We start from the raw sequence: 18,139 nt of genomic DNA, 5'->3' as shown, positions 1-18,139 counted from the left end.
AAGCAAATGGCGGTTTTGTGGAATGTGTGTTCTGAAAACGAAAGTAGAAATGCTTACTAACGGCTAGTGTTGAAATAGAAGAAAGAAGATACACAGAAACATACTGACTAAACGGAAGATATGAGAATTTTATGATTTATATTTTTTCTTTTTCTTTGGGATTATACTGATTTAGAAGAAAGATTTTTTGAAATTTTTTCTTTTCTAAATATTTTTTCTTTTCTATTGACCTGTTATTAAGTTATATTTTTTTAAAAAAAAGGCTTTTAAGCAAATAGTGCTAAAAGTGTGTTGAAAAAGAAGATATATAGGAAGATACTGACTAATTGGAAGAAATGAGAATCTTATGATTTATATTTTTTCTTCTTCCTTGGGATTATAGTGATTTAGAAGATAAGTTTTTTGAAACTTTCTTTTATAATTTTTTTTTTTGCTTTCTTTTTCTTGGTCTATTATTAAGTTATCCTTTTTTTTTAAAAATGGCTTTTAAGCAAATAGTGCCAAAAGTTATTAAAAACTTTGAAATTGCTTCAGCTCAGATTCAAAAATTAAGAGAAGAAATCAAAAAGGAAGTAAGAAATTTTTTACAGGAGTTTTTGGAGAGTCACTTTTTAGAAATAGATCAAAAATTTGACGAAATAGAGAAAGAGATGTTGGATTTCAAGGAAGTGGTGGAAGAGCAGAAGAGGGAAATGAAAATGGTAAAGGATGCAATTGCGCAAATATTAAGTTCTTGTATTCAGATGCAGGATGATCTTGCAGAATTTAATAAAGCTAATTTAGAGCTGCAAAGGAAAATAGAAGAAATTCGAAAAGATCAAAATAATTGGAACTTAGATAATAAGATGGAAGATATAAAGGCAAAGGTAGATAGGGCAGATGAAGAAAGAGTAATATTACAATATAGATTAATGGAATATGCTATAAGGGTGAGGGGGTTGAAACAAAATAGGAAGGAAAATTTAAAGGAGATTTTTACGCAAGCCTTTGCACAGATAAAGGGTGTGGAGCCAGAAGATTTTGAGATTAATATTGAAAGAATTTATCGTGTTAATTCTTGGTGGGCAAGACAAAATAGAGTACCTAGGGATGTGGTTATTTATTTTACAACTAAAAAGGTTAGGTATGAAATTTTGCAAGCCTTTTATAACAATAAATTTCAGATATTGGGACAAGATATAAAAATGATGAAGGAAATTCCTCCTAAAATGTTAAGAAACAGAAGAGAATTTGCTTTTTTGGTGGATGAGCTTAAGAAATATCAGATACATTTTAGATGGGAAGTCCCAATGGGCTTGTCAGTGAATTTTAGAGGTAGAAAGTATTTTCTTAATTCTGTTATGAAAGCGAGACATTTTTATATTAATGTCTTAAAGAGTGGGAATCCTTTGTTGTTAGATGCTAAGTTAACTGGTTTGGAAATGATGGAAAATAGAATGGGAGAGGGGAGGAATGTTTAAGATGTGAATAGGATGATTATGGTTAATTTTTGGAATTGATTTGTTTAGGATATAAATTATAGGATTTGTGTTATTTGCTATTTGTATGGTATAAATCTATAGGATGATATTACTCAATTGTGAAGGTTGAAAAGTGAAATTTATGAATTCAGATAATGTGGATGTGATGATTTTAATTGTTTACTGTTATATTGTGGATGTAGTCTAAATGATTATTTGTTTGATATTTGATTGATGGAGTAGTATTGGAAGATTGAATATTAAATCTTATGACAATTGAAGAAATATATAAGTGATGAAAACTTGAATTTGAGAAGCTGGATTGTAATTTAAGAAATGGATTTATGAAATCTGAAGGAATATACAAGTGGGCGGGAAAAAAAATTTGAACTTTAGAAGATGGACTAATTTTTAAAATGGACTATAAGACTATAAGAAGAATGGACATTAAATGTTATGGCAATTGAAGAAAGTTCGAGAAGATGGACTGTAATTTGAGAAATGGACTTATGAAATTTGAAGGAATATATAAGTGGGAAAAGAAAAAAATTGAATCTGAGAAGATGGATTAATTTTAAAAAATGGACTGTAAGAAGAAGCAATATGTGAAGTTGGTATTGTTTCTTTCCCCCTTTTTTTTTTATTATTCTTTCCTATCTTTTTTATTTTTATTGTGAGGGGATCTATAGTTTTAATTTTTTTTTAAGGTGGGAGGTTATGTATATTTTGTATACTTTAGCTTGTGATTGTAGGTTATAATACCCGGTATTTGCTCTGGGAAGTCTGGGGGGGGGGAAGGGGGAGGGGGGGAAGGGGGGAAAAATGAATCAACAAGTGATACATGGACTGATTATTAATGTACAGTAATTTTTGAAGACATGAAATTAAAAAATTTAAAATGATATTGGGGATGCTCGACTGCCATTTCGGGAAGAAAAGGAGAGAGGAGTAGAAGGAGGGAAGAAAGTAGATAGGAAAGTGTAGAGAAGGAGAAGGGGAATAAGAGGGTTAGATAGGGTGGAAGAAGGGAGGAGTGGAGAAGGAGGAGAGGAAGTAGTAAAGTGAAGGGGATGAAGGATGGGAAAGTAGTAGAGGGTAGAGAGGGAAGTTGTGTAGAAAGGAAGTGGCAGTCGGGCAGGCCTGAATTAGTAATAAATAAAAATTAATGATTAATGATGGATAATAGTTTGTACATAAATATGATGTTGAAAAATGGAAATAAAAAGGGCTTCCGGGTGGCTCCGCTGCGCTAAATGGCGGGCAATCTCAGTCTGCCCGTTCTTTGTGATTCTGTGAGAGCTGTTTAGACAGTGTTAATCTGCTGTCAACAGCTCGTAAATCTCTACCCTCGGGCAAGGAGGGGGATGATGAGCATTTGAGCTGAAGTTGAGCCCCCAAGAAAAGCCCCAGAATGATTTCTGGTGGTTTGATGGGAACGCTCCTTCTATAGCTCAAAAAAAAGCTCCAGAATCCAGAACGCCTCTGCAAAAGCAGAGCAAAACGCAGCGTCCATCTCCGTGACTGAAGAGGATTATTGATAAATTGTCAACACGGAAAGAGCCGAAAGCAGGAGGGCTGGCATTTGTTTGTAAGATGATTTTAACTCCCTGACAGAGAAGTTATTTTTATTTAAGAGTGGAGATGAAGAAAGATGGCGTTTTGTGTTTTGAAAGTGAAAGCTAAGGAAATGCTGATTACAATTGCTGGCGTGGAACCTTTAAGAAGAAAATAACAATTGAGGCTCCAGTGACGTCACCCTCCTGCTGGGTGCTCTAACAGAGCACTCCGTGTTAGAAGATTGTAAAAGTCAGTGAAACAGAAAAAAAATCACTGTTCACTGAGCTTAGCATAACCTCTGGGTGAAAGAGGTTATCAGAGTTGTGGGAAAGTGGCAGGTCTGACAGGGGGTTTGCTCTCAAGAGCGAATTTTCCTGGATTTATGACCCCACCGAATTCCACTCCCTCCAACTTCAGCACGCTCCTGTTTTTATCAGGAAAAAGGAGTGGGAATGTCGCTTCTCCTCTAAAGGACTTATTAAATTGATTGATATTCTAAGCAGACGGGAATTTCACAAGCGTTCGATCTTTGATGTAGAATCAGCACGGCAAGTACCGACTCCCTTTTTGAAACTTGAAACCTTTCTTTGTCTTTGATTAATTGACTTTTAAAATGGCGTCTGAAAGTGAAAGTAAAAATTTGTAGTACGATGAAGCAGCGTTATTTGTGGATTGTTACAAACGGAGTTTTTTTATACTGAAAGGAGGGAAGGAGAGTTATTAAGTTTGAATTCCTGATTCTTTTGAAGACAGAATGGCAGCTAAACCTTTAAAGCCTTCTGGAAGAAGGGGATCTGAACCAAGTCTTGAGGAAATATTGAAAGAACAATTAAAACTTTCTGAAGATAGGCAAAAAGAGATGATGGAGAATTTTAATGCAAAAATAAGAGAAGATATTCTTATGGCAGTTTCAGGACTGAGTAAAAAAATTGAAGGATTGGAAGTGGAAATGCAACAGATCTCTCAGTCAAATAAGCATTTAGAAGACAAAATGAAAGGTGTTCAGAAAAAAGTGGATCAAAATGAAGATCAGGTTGTGATATTACAATATAAACTTATGGAAGGAGCTCTTAGAATTCGTGGTATGCAAGAAGAGCGAGGAGAAGACTTAAGAAAAATTATATCAGAAGCATTGGCTGAATTTATTGATGTGGACCCCCAAGAGGTAGCTTACCAAATTGATAAAATATATAGAGTTAATTCCTGGATTGCAAGACAGAGAAAGCTTCCTCGGGACATTGTGGTTTATTTTGTGAAAAGGACTATGAGAAATCAGATTCTGCAAGTTTCATATCAGACAACTTTAAAAATTGGAGAACAGGAGTTGAAGGTGTTGAAAGAGATTCCTTCAAAGATGTTAAGAGACAGGAAGGAATTTGCTTTTTTTACACAAGAACTAAAAAAACATCAGATTCAATTCAGATGGGAGGTGCCAGTTGGACTGACAGTATTCTATCAAGGAAGGAGATATAGAATTGACACTGTTTTAAAGGCAAAGGATTTTCTTTCTACAGTTTTGAAAGTCGAAATAGAAGTGATAGAAAAACTTCAAGAGACTCAAGAAGGCGTGGTGATCCAAGAGCCTTTATTGCTACCAGTATTAGAGGAACCACAAGAGCAAAGGGTGACAAGAGGAGCCCTTAAGCGTAAAGAAGAGCAACAGTCTCAAAGTAAAAGTCAGGATCCCAGTATGGAAGCTGTGGGAGGAGCTAGACGGAAGATACCGGAGGAGGAGCTTTCGTTGTCTGCTTCAAGCTTCAGGAGGCCAATGGCAAATAGAATCTTGTCATGGAATGTTAATGGCTTGAATTCAGCTCAGAAAAGAAGGAAAATATTTCACTACTTGAAACAATTTAAAAATGATGTGATTTGTTTGCAAGAGACACATATAAAATTATCAGACCAAAAATATTTAATTAATTCAAAATTGGGTAACCATTTTGTTGCATCAGCTTTGGAAAAGAAGCATGGAATTGTTGTATATATCAGGAAGGATATACCAGCTAATTTAATTGAGGCAGATATTCAAGGAAGATTTATTGCTATTGAACTGGTGATAGATGCAAAAGACTTTGCTGATAGGTATTTATGCACCTAATCAGCAACAAGAAAAGTTTTACAAAATGTTACATGAGAGGTTGACCCTCTGGGATTATAGTTCGTTTATTTTATTAGGAGACTGGAATGGAGTAATTGATACAAGAAGGATAAGAGAACCTCCTCCAAGAAGATACCTATACATGCAAAATTACCAAAATCCTTTTTGAAATGATGGAAGACTTTGAGTTTAGAGATATATGGAGGTTACGGAATCCAGATGAGAGAGATTTTACTTTTTTCTGATAGGCATCAATCTTTTCACGAATTGATCTTATTTTAATTTCTAATGACTTGCTTTCTAGGGTGAAGAAAATGAAGATATTTCCGAGGTGTTTAACTGACCATAGCCCAGTATGGATGGAATTATTACAAGGGAAAAAAGGTGGTAGAACATGGAGGTTGAATGAAAATCTGTTTAGATATGAGGATAATGTAACTTATTGTAAGAAACAGTTAAAAGAATTTTTTGATTTTAATATGTACAAAGGGACACCTATAGGAACTGTGTGGGAGGCGAGCAAAGCGTTTATTAGAGGGATATTGATTTACTTGGACAATAGGCAAAGGAATAATAAACAAAGGCAGCGTAGGTATTTGGAAGAAGAAATTCAAAGGAAGCAACAGTTATTAATTCAAAACCCACAAGATCACAAACTTAAAGAGGCTATAAAAATATTACAGAGTCAATTTAATATGTTAATGGCAGACCAGGTGGCAACGAATATACAATATGCTAAACATAATACCTTTTGTAATGCAAATAAACCTGGGAGATGGTTGGCATATAATTTAAGGAAGAAACAGAAAGCACGTGTCATACAAAAAATAGAATATAAAGGTAAAGAGATATACCAACAGGATAAAATTAAAAAGGCATTCTCAGAATTTTATACTGCACTATATGCAAAAGACAAAATATTGAATAGGGACATTTATGATTATTTGAAAGATTATAAGGTTAATATTCTAACATTAGAACAGAGGGAGGAGCTGAATCGGCCGATAGCTACTGGAGAAATAGTGGAGGCAATTAAACAATTAAAAATGGGGAAAACCCCTGGTACAGATGGTCTTACAGCAACTTATTATAAAAAAACACAGGATGAAATATTAGGCCCACTTAAAGAATTATTTAATCAGATACAATTAGGAGTGGGAATACCCCCGTCATGGAAAACATCTTTTATTTCACTGATACCAAAAGAGGAGCAAGACTGCTCTAAACCTGGTAACTACAGGCCGATTTCACTTTTAAATAATGATTATAAGATTTTTGTAAAAATAATAGCAAATAGATTAATGTTAGTTTTACAACAAAGAATTCATACTGATCAATCTGGTTTTATAAAAGGGAGGCTGTTAGACAGATTATTAATATGTTAGACAGATTATTAATATATTGGAATACTTGGACAGAAAATGTTAGACAGATTATTAATATATTGGAATACTTGGAAAAGAAGAATACTTCAGTGGCACTTATTTTTTTGGATGCAGAGAAAGCCTTTGATCGATTGCATTGGGATTTTTTATTTAAATTAATAGAGAAAATGCAATTTGGAGACTGTTTTATTAGAATAATTAAAGCGATTTATGGAGAGCAAACAGCACAGATTATAGTAAATGGTAGCTTGACAGAAGGTTTTTTTTTTTTATTACTTTTTTTACAACAAACAAACAAAAAGAAAATACATTATTACACCCTTGTGCTATACATAAAAGGAAGATTTGGGTCTTCGGATATATCCTCATGATTGCTGACAGAAGTTATTAAGATTGCGAAAGGAACGAGACAGGGATGTCCCTTATCACCATTATTGTTTGTTTTGACTCTGGAACCATTATTAGATAAAATACGAGAATTAATGAAAATAGAGGGAATTAAGATTAGACAATATGAGTATAAAGTTAGAGCTTTTGCAGATGATGTAGTGGTTACGTTAACGAATCCTATAAATTCAAGTAGATTTTTGTTGGAAGTAATTGATAAATATGGAAAGGTATCAGGATTTAAAATAAATCAGAATAAAACAAAAGTGATAATTAAAAATATGTCTATACAACAGAAACAAAAACTAGAGGAAATGACAGGATTTGAGGTAGTAAAAAAGGTTAAATATTTAGGGGTCTATATTAGCTCATCGAACAAGAAACTTTATAAGAATAATTATGACTTGCTATGGCAAAAAGTTCAGAATGATATGAGTGGCTGGAAGAAATTGCAGTTATCCCTATTGGGAAGGATTATGCTATTAAAATGAATGTGTTACCTAGATTTTGTTTCTGTTCCAGATGATACCAATAATTAAAAGGATAAAAATTTGGAAGATTGGCAGATTGGGATTAACAAATTTATATGGCAGGGTAAAAAGGCGAGGGTTAAAATGAAAATAATACAGGACTCACGGGAAAGAGGTGGTTTAAGAATGCCTAACTTTAAATTATATTATGAAGCAGTAGCCCTTTCAGTAATAAGTGACTGGTTTCACTTAACAGAGAAAAGAATTTTGAATATAGAAGGTTATGACTTGTTATATGGATGGCATGCGTACTTATTTTATGGAAAAAAAGTGGATAGGGCTTTTAAGAATCATGTGTTGAGAAGTGCTCTTTTGCGGGTCTGGAAAAAATATTCCTATAAATTAGAATACAAGATTCCTATATGGGCGAGCCCTAGGCATGCAATAGAGAATATAAATATAGAACAGAAACAGGAAATGATTACTTATAAAGAACTTTTGTATGCTGAAGGAGGTAGATTGCAATTAAAATCATTACAGGTATTAAATGAAGAAGGGAGGAATTATACTTGGTTTCAATATGGGCAAATAAGTGCTAGATGGAAAGAAGATCAAAAAGTTGGTATAATGCAAAGGGAGGAAAATTTAATGAAGCAAATTAGAAATCAGACCCAGGAGCATATAAAGAGATTGTATAATGTATTGCTTGAAATAGATTCGGAAAAGGATTTGGTAAAGGATTGTATGATAAAATGGGCACAGAATATTCAGGAACCAATAATGTTGGAAACATGGGAGAAAATCTGGGTTAGAAATGTTAAGTTTACACAAGCACAGAATTTAAGGGAAAATTTTTATAAGATGTTTTATAGATGGCACTTAGATCCCAAAAAATTATCATGTATGTATCCTAATATCCAAGCGAAATGTTGGAGGTGTGATTGTGATGATGCTACATATTTTCATATTTGGTGGACTTGCAAGAAAATTAAGGTCTTTTGGATAAGAATTTGGTGGATTATTCAAAATGTACTGAAGAAGAAGATAAAGTTCCTGCCACAATTTTTCCTTTTGGGAATTATAACGGATTGTACAGGGATTGAGACTAAATTGATTCTGAATTTAATAACAGCAGCAAGACTGTTGATTGGACAATACTGGAAGAAGAAGAGATACCTACAATAGAAGAATGGATATTGAAAGTTATTAATTTGGCTGAGATGGCTAAAATCTCAGCGTTTTAAAAGACAATACGAGGAAAGATATTTAATTGAATGGAAAAATGGATTGATTATCTACAAAACAGATATCAGATTAAGAAATATCAGATTGCCTTTGAATAATTAGAAAGTTATTTTATGTAATGGGAGGGTTGGGAGATGAAAAGCTTTGGATGTGGTTATTTGGATTGGAAGGAAAATTTTATTCTATGTTTGGTTTATGTATAACAATACCTTGTGATTGACCCGGAAGCCGGGGAAGGAGGGGAAGGGTTTTTGTTTTTTTTTTGGGAGGGAGGGGGAAAAAAGGGGGAAAAATGTTTTTGTTTTTAAAAACTCTTTCAATAAAAAAAAAAAAGAAGAAAATAACAAGATTTTTTTTTTAAATGGAATTCTTTTTTTAAAAATCTATTCTTTTTTTTTATTATCTTTTTCTTACAGTGTTTAAGAAGAAAAATTTATTGGTTTTTTTTTTCTTTTTATTCCCCCCCTTTTTTTTTCTTCTTCTTCTTGATATTACTTAGTTTAAAAATGGCTTTTAAGCAAAGAGATTTAACCACTTCTAAAATATTGGAAATTTCTTCACTTCAGGTACGGAAATTGAGAGAGGATATTAAAGAAAGTCTAAGGAATTTTTTACAGGAGCTTATGGAGGCTCATCTTTCAGAAATAGATCAAAAATTTAATGAAATGGAGAAAGAAATACTGGATTTTAAAGATTTGGTGGAAGAGCAGAGTAGGGAGATGAAAAAATTAAAGGAATCAATTACCCCATTATTGTTATCTAGTACACAGACAGAAGAAAGACTGAATGAATTTAACCAAATTAATTCAGATTTGCAAAGGAAAATAGATGAAGTTCAAATTAATTTGAATTTAGAAAATAAAATAGATGATATTCAGGTTAAGGCTGATAAGGCAGAGGAAGAAAGGGTTATATTACAATATAAATTAATGGAATATGCTATAAGGGTGAGAGGAATAAGAGAGTGTAAGGAAGAAAATTTGAAAGAGATTTTTATTCAGGCCTTTGCTCAGATAGAGGGAGTGGAACCAGAAGATTTTGAAGTTAATATTGAAAAAATTTATCGTGTTAATTCTTGGTGGGCAAGGCAGAAGTGCTTACCGAGAGATGTGGTTATTTATTTTACAAATAAGAGGATTAGGTATGGAATTTTGCGAGCATTTTATAAAAATAAATTTCAAATATTAGGACAAGATATAATAATGATGAAGGAAATTCCTCCTAAAATGTTAAGAAAGAGAAAAGAATTTGCCTTTCTGGTGGATGAGCTTAAGAAACATCAGATATATTTTAGATGGGAGGTTCCAGCTGGTTTAACACTGAATTATAAAGGAAGAAAGTATTTTCTCAACACAATTTGTAAAGCACGAGATTTTTATACTAATGTATTAAAGATTGGGAATTCTTTGTTAACAGATGTTAAGTTGAATGGTGAATAGATGGTCGAAAATGTGTAAGACAGAAGAAGGGGAGGGAGAATGTTTTACTTTATTATATATGATTATGGTTAATTTTTGTAAATGATTTATTGTGGATATAAATGTGTAATTTTAGGGGTACTATTTGATATATTTAAGGTATAAAGGAATAGGAAGATGGAATATTGTTTAATTTTGGAGGATAGATAGTAAAATTTAGGAATTTGGATTAAATATTATATTTAAGAGATGGATGTAATGTTAATTAGAATGTAATTGTTATAATAGATATATTTTGGATAAGTTATAGGTGTAATTTTAATAATGTTATTTGATATAAGTAAGGTAAAGTGAAGATTTTAACTACTACAATTGATACTTTGGATATTTGTAATATTATTTGTCATATAAAAATGTTAAAGATGTGAAAAGATGGACTATTGCTTACCCTTGAAGGTTGGACAGAAAAATTAAAGAAACTAAGTTGGAAATATGAACTATTTTTGAGAGACTGCTTAGGGAAGAAAGACATTTTAGAAGAACCCTTGGTGAATATTGGAAGATGGAACGTTGTTTTGATATTGATTGATGAAGGTTGGATATTAAAAACTATGTACTTTATTCAAGAATAAACACTAACTCAATCGGAAATTTCTGAGAACTCTAGGAGTGGAATGGTCTGATATATAATGGATTGGAAGAAAAGTATCTTCTTTGTCTTTGGAAGGGGAGTGGAGGTTTTAAGGAATGACTATGGATTATGATTTGTGCTAGATTTTAATTTTTGTTGTTAGTTTTATACCCTGTATTCGGTTCTCGGAAGTCCTGGGGGGTGGGGGGAGGAAGGGGAAGGGAGGGGGAGGGGGTAGAAAATGGATTGATAGTTAATGTACAAAGATGATTGAAGATGTATAATTAATGTAAGATCGGACCTGTCTGGCTACTACTTTAGAATGATGGGAAAGAAGGAAGTAGAAGGGAGAAGGAGGAAAGAGAAGAGGAGGAGGAGGAAAGGAAGGAAGAGGGGAAGAGGGAGAAGAAAGGAGTAGGGAGGAAAGAGGAGAGGATGTAGATAAGAGAGGGGGAGGATGGTTATGGAAAGTAGAAGAAGGTAGAGAAGGAGAGTAAAAGGAAAAGGAAGGGGGTGGTGACCGGGCAGATCCGATTAATTGTATATGATGGTACATTAAATATGTTATTGGATATGTTATTGGATAAGAATGTCAAAATAAAACTTTTTTGAACAAAAAAGAAAAATGGAAAAAAAAATTATTTATAAAAAACAACAACAACAACAACAATAACAACAACAACAACAATAATAACAATAACTTTAATATTCATAACATTGATAATAATCACATAATAATAATATTTGCTTACCCATTTCAATAAACCTTCCTTATATAATTAACCATTCTCTTAAGCTTTTAAAATTCTAATTCTGTTCCTGTAAGTTAGGGATTGGACAAAAATACATACATGATTAGAAAAAATGGTAAAACAACATATAGACCTAAAACCAAAAATATTTTTGTTGGGTATCTCACCAGAAAAGTACAATAGAGGGAATATCTATTTAATTTTACATGGGTTAACAGCAGCGAGAATTGTGTTTGCACAACAGTAGAAAAATGAAGAGATTCCTGCAGAAGAAAGTGTAATTTAAAAAAATACTAGAATGTGCAGAAATGGATAGATTAACACTTAAAATTAAGGAGAAGGAAGAAACAGAATATTTTTTAACACGGGATTCATTTTTGCTAGTCAGTAATTCATGTAGGATTTGGTTTGAAAACATTTTCTACCTCTGCGTACCGCACCCTCAACTAACTGAAGGGGAAGGATTAACCCAATGCACAATATGATTCCCAAACTAATCTAAATTAGATGGTAAATTAGATGGTAGGATGGTAGGAGTTGAAACTGTTTCAACTCCTACCATCAAAACGATGCTATAGAGCATTGAACACAGAACAACTAGACACAAGAACAGTTTTTTCCCGAAGGCCATCACTCTGCTAAACAAATAATTCCCTCAACAATGTCAAACTATTTACTAAATCTACACTACTATTAATCTTCTCATCATTCCCATCACCAGTCTCTTTCCATTTATGACTATATGGCTGTAACTTTTTGTTGCTATCATTAAGGGTTAAATTGCAACCTGTGACCATCATTTGTGTTGTAAATGTTGTACCTTTGATGAAGGCATTTTTTTTCCCTTTTATGTACACTGAGAGCATATGCACCAAAACAAATTCCTTGTGTGTCCAATCACACTTGGCCAATTAAAAAAAAAATCTATTCTATTCAAAAAAAAAAAAAAAAGGAGCTTGCAAGCACATTTTCCAATGAACAAATTTTACGAAAAGCCATATATGATTTTCTTGGTGCTTTCGGCTACCACAAACTAACACAGCTTGCCTGTTGCAAAACCTCACCAGAGGAACGTGTCATGTCGATGCATTCACTATGCATTTCCTTAGCTGGAATATAAACAATAAATGATTCTATAAATTGAACAGACAAACAAACAAATAAATATCTGTACTGTCGCTCAGGTTTGTGGGAAGATTGGTAGTCTGTTTAGCTGCCATCAGGACTTGGTTTGCTGAAAACAACTCCAGGGTTGTATGAAGTGTTCTGCCACTGTGTTCATTGTCCTCTCCGAATACGTGGGAGGACTTTTTGGCCCTTTCAAAGCAGGAGCCAAATTGTATACATTTTTTAGGGGAAGGGGTCAAGGCAAGAATTGGGGAGGGGGTCATGAGAAATAGCATGGGAATTTCTTGGCATTATCTGCTCCCTTCCCCTTTTGAGATGATGGCTACGTCTCTACTCTGAATAAGCATCTTTTTTTCCCCTGGTCTTAGGAAAGGCAAGAGTTGGTATTTGCCATTTATGTATTGTTTATGCATTAGTGACCCCACTTTTATTAATTTATGTTACTCAGCAAACATACACCTTTCTCCTCTTTTACCCACAACAACCACCTTATGAAGCGGGTTTGGCTAAGAGAGAGGGACTGGCCCAAGTCACCCAGCCAGCTTTCATGGATAAGGCAAGATTAGAACTCACCATCTTCTGGTGAGTGGCCCAAAGTCACCCAACTGGTTTTCATGCTCAAAGTGGAACTAGAACTCACCATCTCCTTGTTTCTAGCCTGGTGTCTTAACCCCTAAACTGAACAGACTCTATTGGCTCTATCACCCCTCACTCCCCCATCTCCCACTCCTCATGACAGTCTGTGAGCTTTGCATCCAAAAGCTCAATGGCGGTAACGTGATCTACCCCTATTCCTTGCACACCTACATCCTTGCACCCCAAACATCTCAGCCTCACATGCCGGCTAAGGTAGTCTGGGAGTTGAGGTCCACAAGTTGTAAAGTTGCCAAGGTTGGAGACCCCTGTCTTACGAAATATGACATGGGTCTCACTTACTCCGTTAGCATTAAAAAAACATCAGGAAACATCATTCTCAGCTGGATTAGTATGGGAAATACACTACTCCATGCAGCATTATTATTGTTGTTGTTGTTGTTGTTGTTGTTGTTGTTGTTGTTATTATTATTATTATTATTATTATTATTATTATTATTATTATTATTATTATTATTATTATTATTATTATTCCACTCACAGGAAGGTGTGGATGTTTATATTTACACCACAAGCCCTGAAAAGATTCTTTGCCTCTCCCTGTAGTACTGAAAGTTACCCCATCCATAGCAATTTTACATTGTTATTTAAAGACAGAAATCCTCGAAGCTTCTACTCCAGAGAACCAATGTGGAAAATATGGTGCTCAACTACCAGTTTCTGGGGTGGGGGTGGGCAACATGAGAAAGTCCCCCACCTTCCCCTCAATAGATCTCGTGGCCCCTTTTAGAGGTGGCTCCACCTTCATCTGCTGCCATGTTTCATATCTTAGGCTGAGAATAAGACTGTGAAGAGAGGAAGAGCTTATAAGGTAGTCCTTGATTTACAACTATTTGCTTAGTGATGTTAGAAGTTACAATGGCAATTGAAAAAAAAAAAGACTGATGAACATTTTTCACATTTACAGCCATTCCCATGGTCACGGGATCAAAATTCAGAGACTTAGCAACTGACTCACATTTATGACAGTTGCATTATTCATCTTAAGAAGTGGGGAAGAGAAGGCAAGCCAATAAAATCATTCTCTTGTTTTGTTCTATGCTAAATTAATTTCCAGCGTAGCCCAGACATCTGAATTAAGTATACATATACATATATGCTCTTTAGAAGGCCAGATCCTGAAGATGAAACTCAAATCCTTTGGCCACCTAATGAGAAGGAAGGACTCCCTGGAAAAGAGCCCAATGCTGGGAAAGATTGAGGGCAAAAGAAGAAGGGGACGACAGAGAACGAGGTGGCTGGATGGAGTCACTGAAGCAGTCGGCGTGAGCTTAAATGGACTCCAGAGGATGGTAGAGGATAGGAAGGCCTGGAGGAACGTTGTCCATGGGGTCATGGACTTCGCATGGGTCGGACACGACTTCGCAATTAACAACAACAAAATACATATACATATGCATATGTAAAATTTCTGCTGTTCTTAACACCACCAGGTTTGTTTGTTACAAAGATGAATGGGATGAATTTCTTACAGTCTTTATCCTTTGCAAAAGTTAACTCTCCAGATTTCATAGATGGAGGTAGTCCTCTACTTACAACAGTTCACTTAGTGACTGTTAAAATTTACAATAGCACTGAAAAAGGAGACATCACTTTTTTCACACTTTACCACAGTTACCGTGTCCCGGGGGTCATGTGATCCCCTTTTGTGATCATCTGATGAGCAAAGCCAATGGGGAAGCTGGATTCACTTAACAACCATGTGACTAACTTAACAACGGCAGTGATTCACTTAACAACTGTGGCGAGAAAGGTTGTAAAATGAGGCAAAACTCACTTAACCCCTGTCTTGCTTAGCAACAGAAATTTGGGGCTCGATTGTGGTCGTAAATCGAGGACTAACTGTATTTTTTTTTAACAAAAGGAAAGATGGGGCTCCTGGCCATATTCTCACGCCTGCTGGGACTGGGGCTTCATTTTCCCCTTCCCCCAAGCCAATTCCACTTCCTCTCCCCCCCCCCACCCACAAGAAGTCCCTCTGTCCAGCTGAGGACCATCCTGGTGTCTCTCTTCTCTACTTTTGGACACCCCACTGTTTTTTCTACTTCTTTGCCTTCCCTTGGATGCTCTGCTTTCAGTCAGCCTAAGATGGGTCCCTCCACCCTCCCCACCCCAATAATCTTGTCCTTTCCCAAAGATCAAAGCTACGCAGCTTTAGTACATCAGAGTTTATTGCTGGCTTTTGATCATGCAACCCAAGCAATGGTGGTTGCTGTGATCAGTAGTCGTGGGAGTTTCTGCCTTGGGAGGCAGTGTCTGTTTTTCCAGTTGTATACTCCAGTCTTGGCCTCTTGGGAGGGGAGGGAGATTTCTTTCACTCCCCTAAATCTTCCTACTGAGTGTCATTGTGGCACAATGACCCCAATGGCTGAAGAAAATGGCCCTTTTGAAGGCTGAGCTTACACAGCAACTTAACCTGGTGTAACGAGGATGTTAGATTTTATTAATTTTGGTCAATGGCTAGCTTAAAAAGAAAGCAAAAAGTGGGGTAGGGAAGGGAAGAGGAAAGGAGCAAGGAAGGAAAGGGAAGGGAAGGGAAGGGAAGGGAGGGAGAAGAGAAAAGGGAAGAGTACGATAAGATCAAGTGTGCTAACATGATGTAATAAAACAAATGTTAGAAGGGTGTACATTATTAGAACTAAAATTCTTAGATAAAATGTCTCTAAATTTTTAACGAGGAAGCAAATATTCAGCTTAGAATGACGTACAACATAAACAGAATTATCCTGCAAGATTTAAAAAAAATCTGGGGTAAATAAAGAATAAACCATAAAGAACTGAAAAGAATTATTACTATAAAATATAATAAAAAGACTAAGTTAAGCTTGAAACTAATATTTTATACATATTAATGTATAAATTATGTATTGTATAAAACTGGATTTTATGGGATAGGAGGACTGTTCTTAGCTGATAGAAGAAAGTCCATATAAAGTTCCTACAGGTAGTGGGGAAGTGTTGGAACAGAGCTTGGGAGACTCAGATTGGAATGTTACTCTGGCCCACATATATTCCGTGGGGACTTTAGACGGTCCCTCTCCCTTAGACCAGCCTACCTAGCAAGGAGACCATTGCAGGAGAAAGAAACACCTCCTGGTCTCCCAACCACCATCCATTCTCCTGGGCCAATAAAGACAGCAGGTGTTTTCTTCGCATCTGGGTTAATAGCTGGTATGAAGCCCAGACAATCGAGGTTTCACAAGCCAGGATTCAGGGTTAGCGCTGCCTTGGAAGGAAACCTGTACCCTTCAGCTCAACCTGGGAAGGAGCAGACCCGCTTCTCCGTCCCGTGCAAACGAACCGTTGCTTGGGCACAGCAAGAGCAGCCCATTCCCCCACACCATCCCCGGTCCGCTGGACAGAGGCAGAAAGGCGGCCCGCCTGCTTTTCCGAACCGGGTGGAAGGGCTCTGGATGAGCTCAGAGGCACGCTCGTCGGGCTACTACTCACGATTTCCACCACCATCAGGATGCCGAAGGGGGACTTGACGAAGTCCAGATCCAAGGCGGGCGCGTGGAAAGCCGGCTCCCCGGCGGGGGTGCTGGTGCGGGTGCTGACTTTGGCCGGGAATTCGGCCATCCCGCCGGCGGCGTCCCCGGCCCGGAGGAGACGCGCTGCGCCCGGTGGAAGCTGCGAAGGGCGAGAGGGGCGATCAGGGAGCGCAGAACGGGACGCGGCTGCGGAGCTCAGCCGGGCGAGGTGGAGCGCTGGTACCACCCGCGGGAGGCGCTGGGGCTGCGGCTCGGGGTGGGGAGGCTGCCTGGGGCGCGGCCGGCCGGGCGCTCCGGTTGCTGGTTGGTGGCACCGAGAGGCGGAGGAGGGACGAGTCGGGCGGTGGAGCCGCGTCCCCCCCAGCGCTGCCCTGAAAGCTGCTGGGCCGACCTTAGGCGGAGAACCCGCGGCGGGAGCCCCAGAAGTACGGGCCAGCCGTTTTCCCCTGCCCTTCTACACGAGTTTGCCCTCTCCCTCCCCGGACGCGTTCATACGACCACTGTTACATCCACCGCTTCTAGGAAGGGCGTCGGCTGAGTGCGCGCCCGGGGCTCAACATCCTCTAGAAAGGGGTGCAGAGAAGACATTTTGGGGGCTGCAGGCTAAAACATATAAAGGACGGTTGCTGGAATTGGGGATGTCTGGTTTAATGGAAAGAAGGACCAGGGGTGACACGATAGCGGCGTTCCAGTATTTGAGCGGCTGCCACAAAGAACAGGAGGTCAAATTATTCTCCAAGCACCAGAAGGCAGGAGAAGAAACAATGAATGGTTGGAAACTAACCAAGGAGACAAGCAACCTGGAATTAAGGAGAAACTTCCTAACAATGTGAACAATTAACCAGTGAAAGTTGACTCCAGAAGTTGTGGTTGCTTTGGAAGTTTTAAAGAAGAAGAACCGCTGGACAATTATTTGTCTGAAATAGTATAGGGTTTTCTGCCTAAGCAGAGGGTCAGACTAGAAGACCTCCAAGGTCCCTTCCAACTCTGTTGTTCGTGCTTTTATTAGTTCTCTCAACTCACCAAAGCAATAAATAGCCCCAAGATGTGTGGCAGGCAGCTGCTTCCCACCCCCAAAAGGATGGAGGCACAAACGCAACAGGTCCCAGTAAAGTCTCTAGTCACAGCCAGCTTTATTGCTAAAAGGGGGTCCTTGGGTTGAATTTTGACATCTCCTCTTGCATGAGTCCAACCTTTGCGTCTTTTAAACGATGATTTATATCTTCCTGTGATAGGTGAACTCCCCCAACTGGAGCTTAATCCACAGATGTGGAGTTACCTTGGTTACAATCTGTTGCCCCAGTACAGTAACCCAAGGGAGTCACTCAGCAGATTAAGCAAAAAAAAAAAAAAAAAGAACTATGAAAAGCAAAAAAAAAGAAAAGAAAAGAACTATGATTAAAATGAGTATCTCTTTAAGTGGTCGGGTTCAGTAAGTTGAGGGAACGCAACCCTTGGGACCC

General features: G+C 37.1%; 1 protein-coding gene across 1 annotated transcript in view; it reads right to left on the bottom strand.

The window, feature by feature from the left end:
- PLLP (plasmolipin) overlaps positions 1-16,920 on the bottom strand; it is a 61,405-nt gene extending 44,485 nt beyond the window's left edge. The window contains exon 1 of the mRNA XM_058155672.1: positions 16,636-16,920. Within this exon, the coding sequence (XP_058011655.1) occupies positions 16,636-16,764 (129 nt within the window). The 5' untranslated portion in view covers positions 16,765-16,920. The remainder of the gene's footprint in view (positions 1-16,635) is intronic.
- Positions 16,921-18,139: the final 1,219 nt, after the last annotated feature.

The sequence above is a fragment of the Ahaetulla prasina genome, chromosome 12, assembly GCF_028640845.1.
Source record: "Ahaetulla prasina isolate Xishuangbanna chromosome 12, ASM2864084v1, whole genome shotgun sequence".
In the NCBI taxonomy this organism is placed as follows: domain Eukaryota; kingdom Metazoa; phylum Chordata; class Lepidosauria; order Squamata; family Colubridae; genus Ahaetulla; species Ahaetulla prasina.
This window is presented reverse-complemented; position numbering and strand designations above follow the sequence as displayed.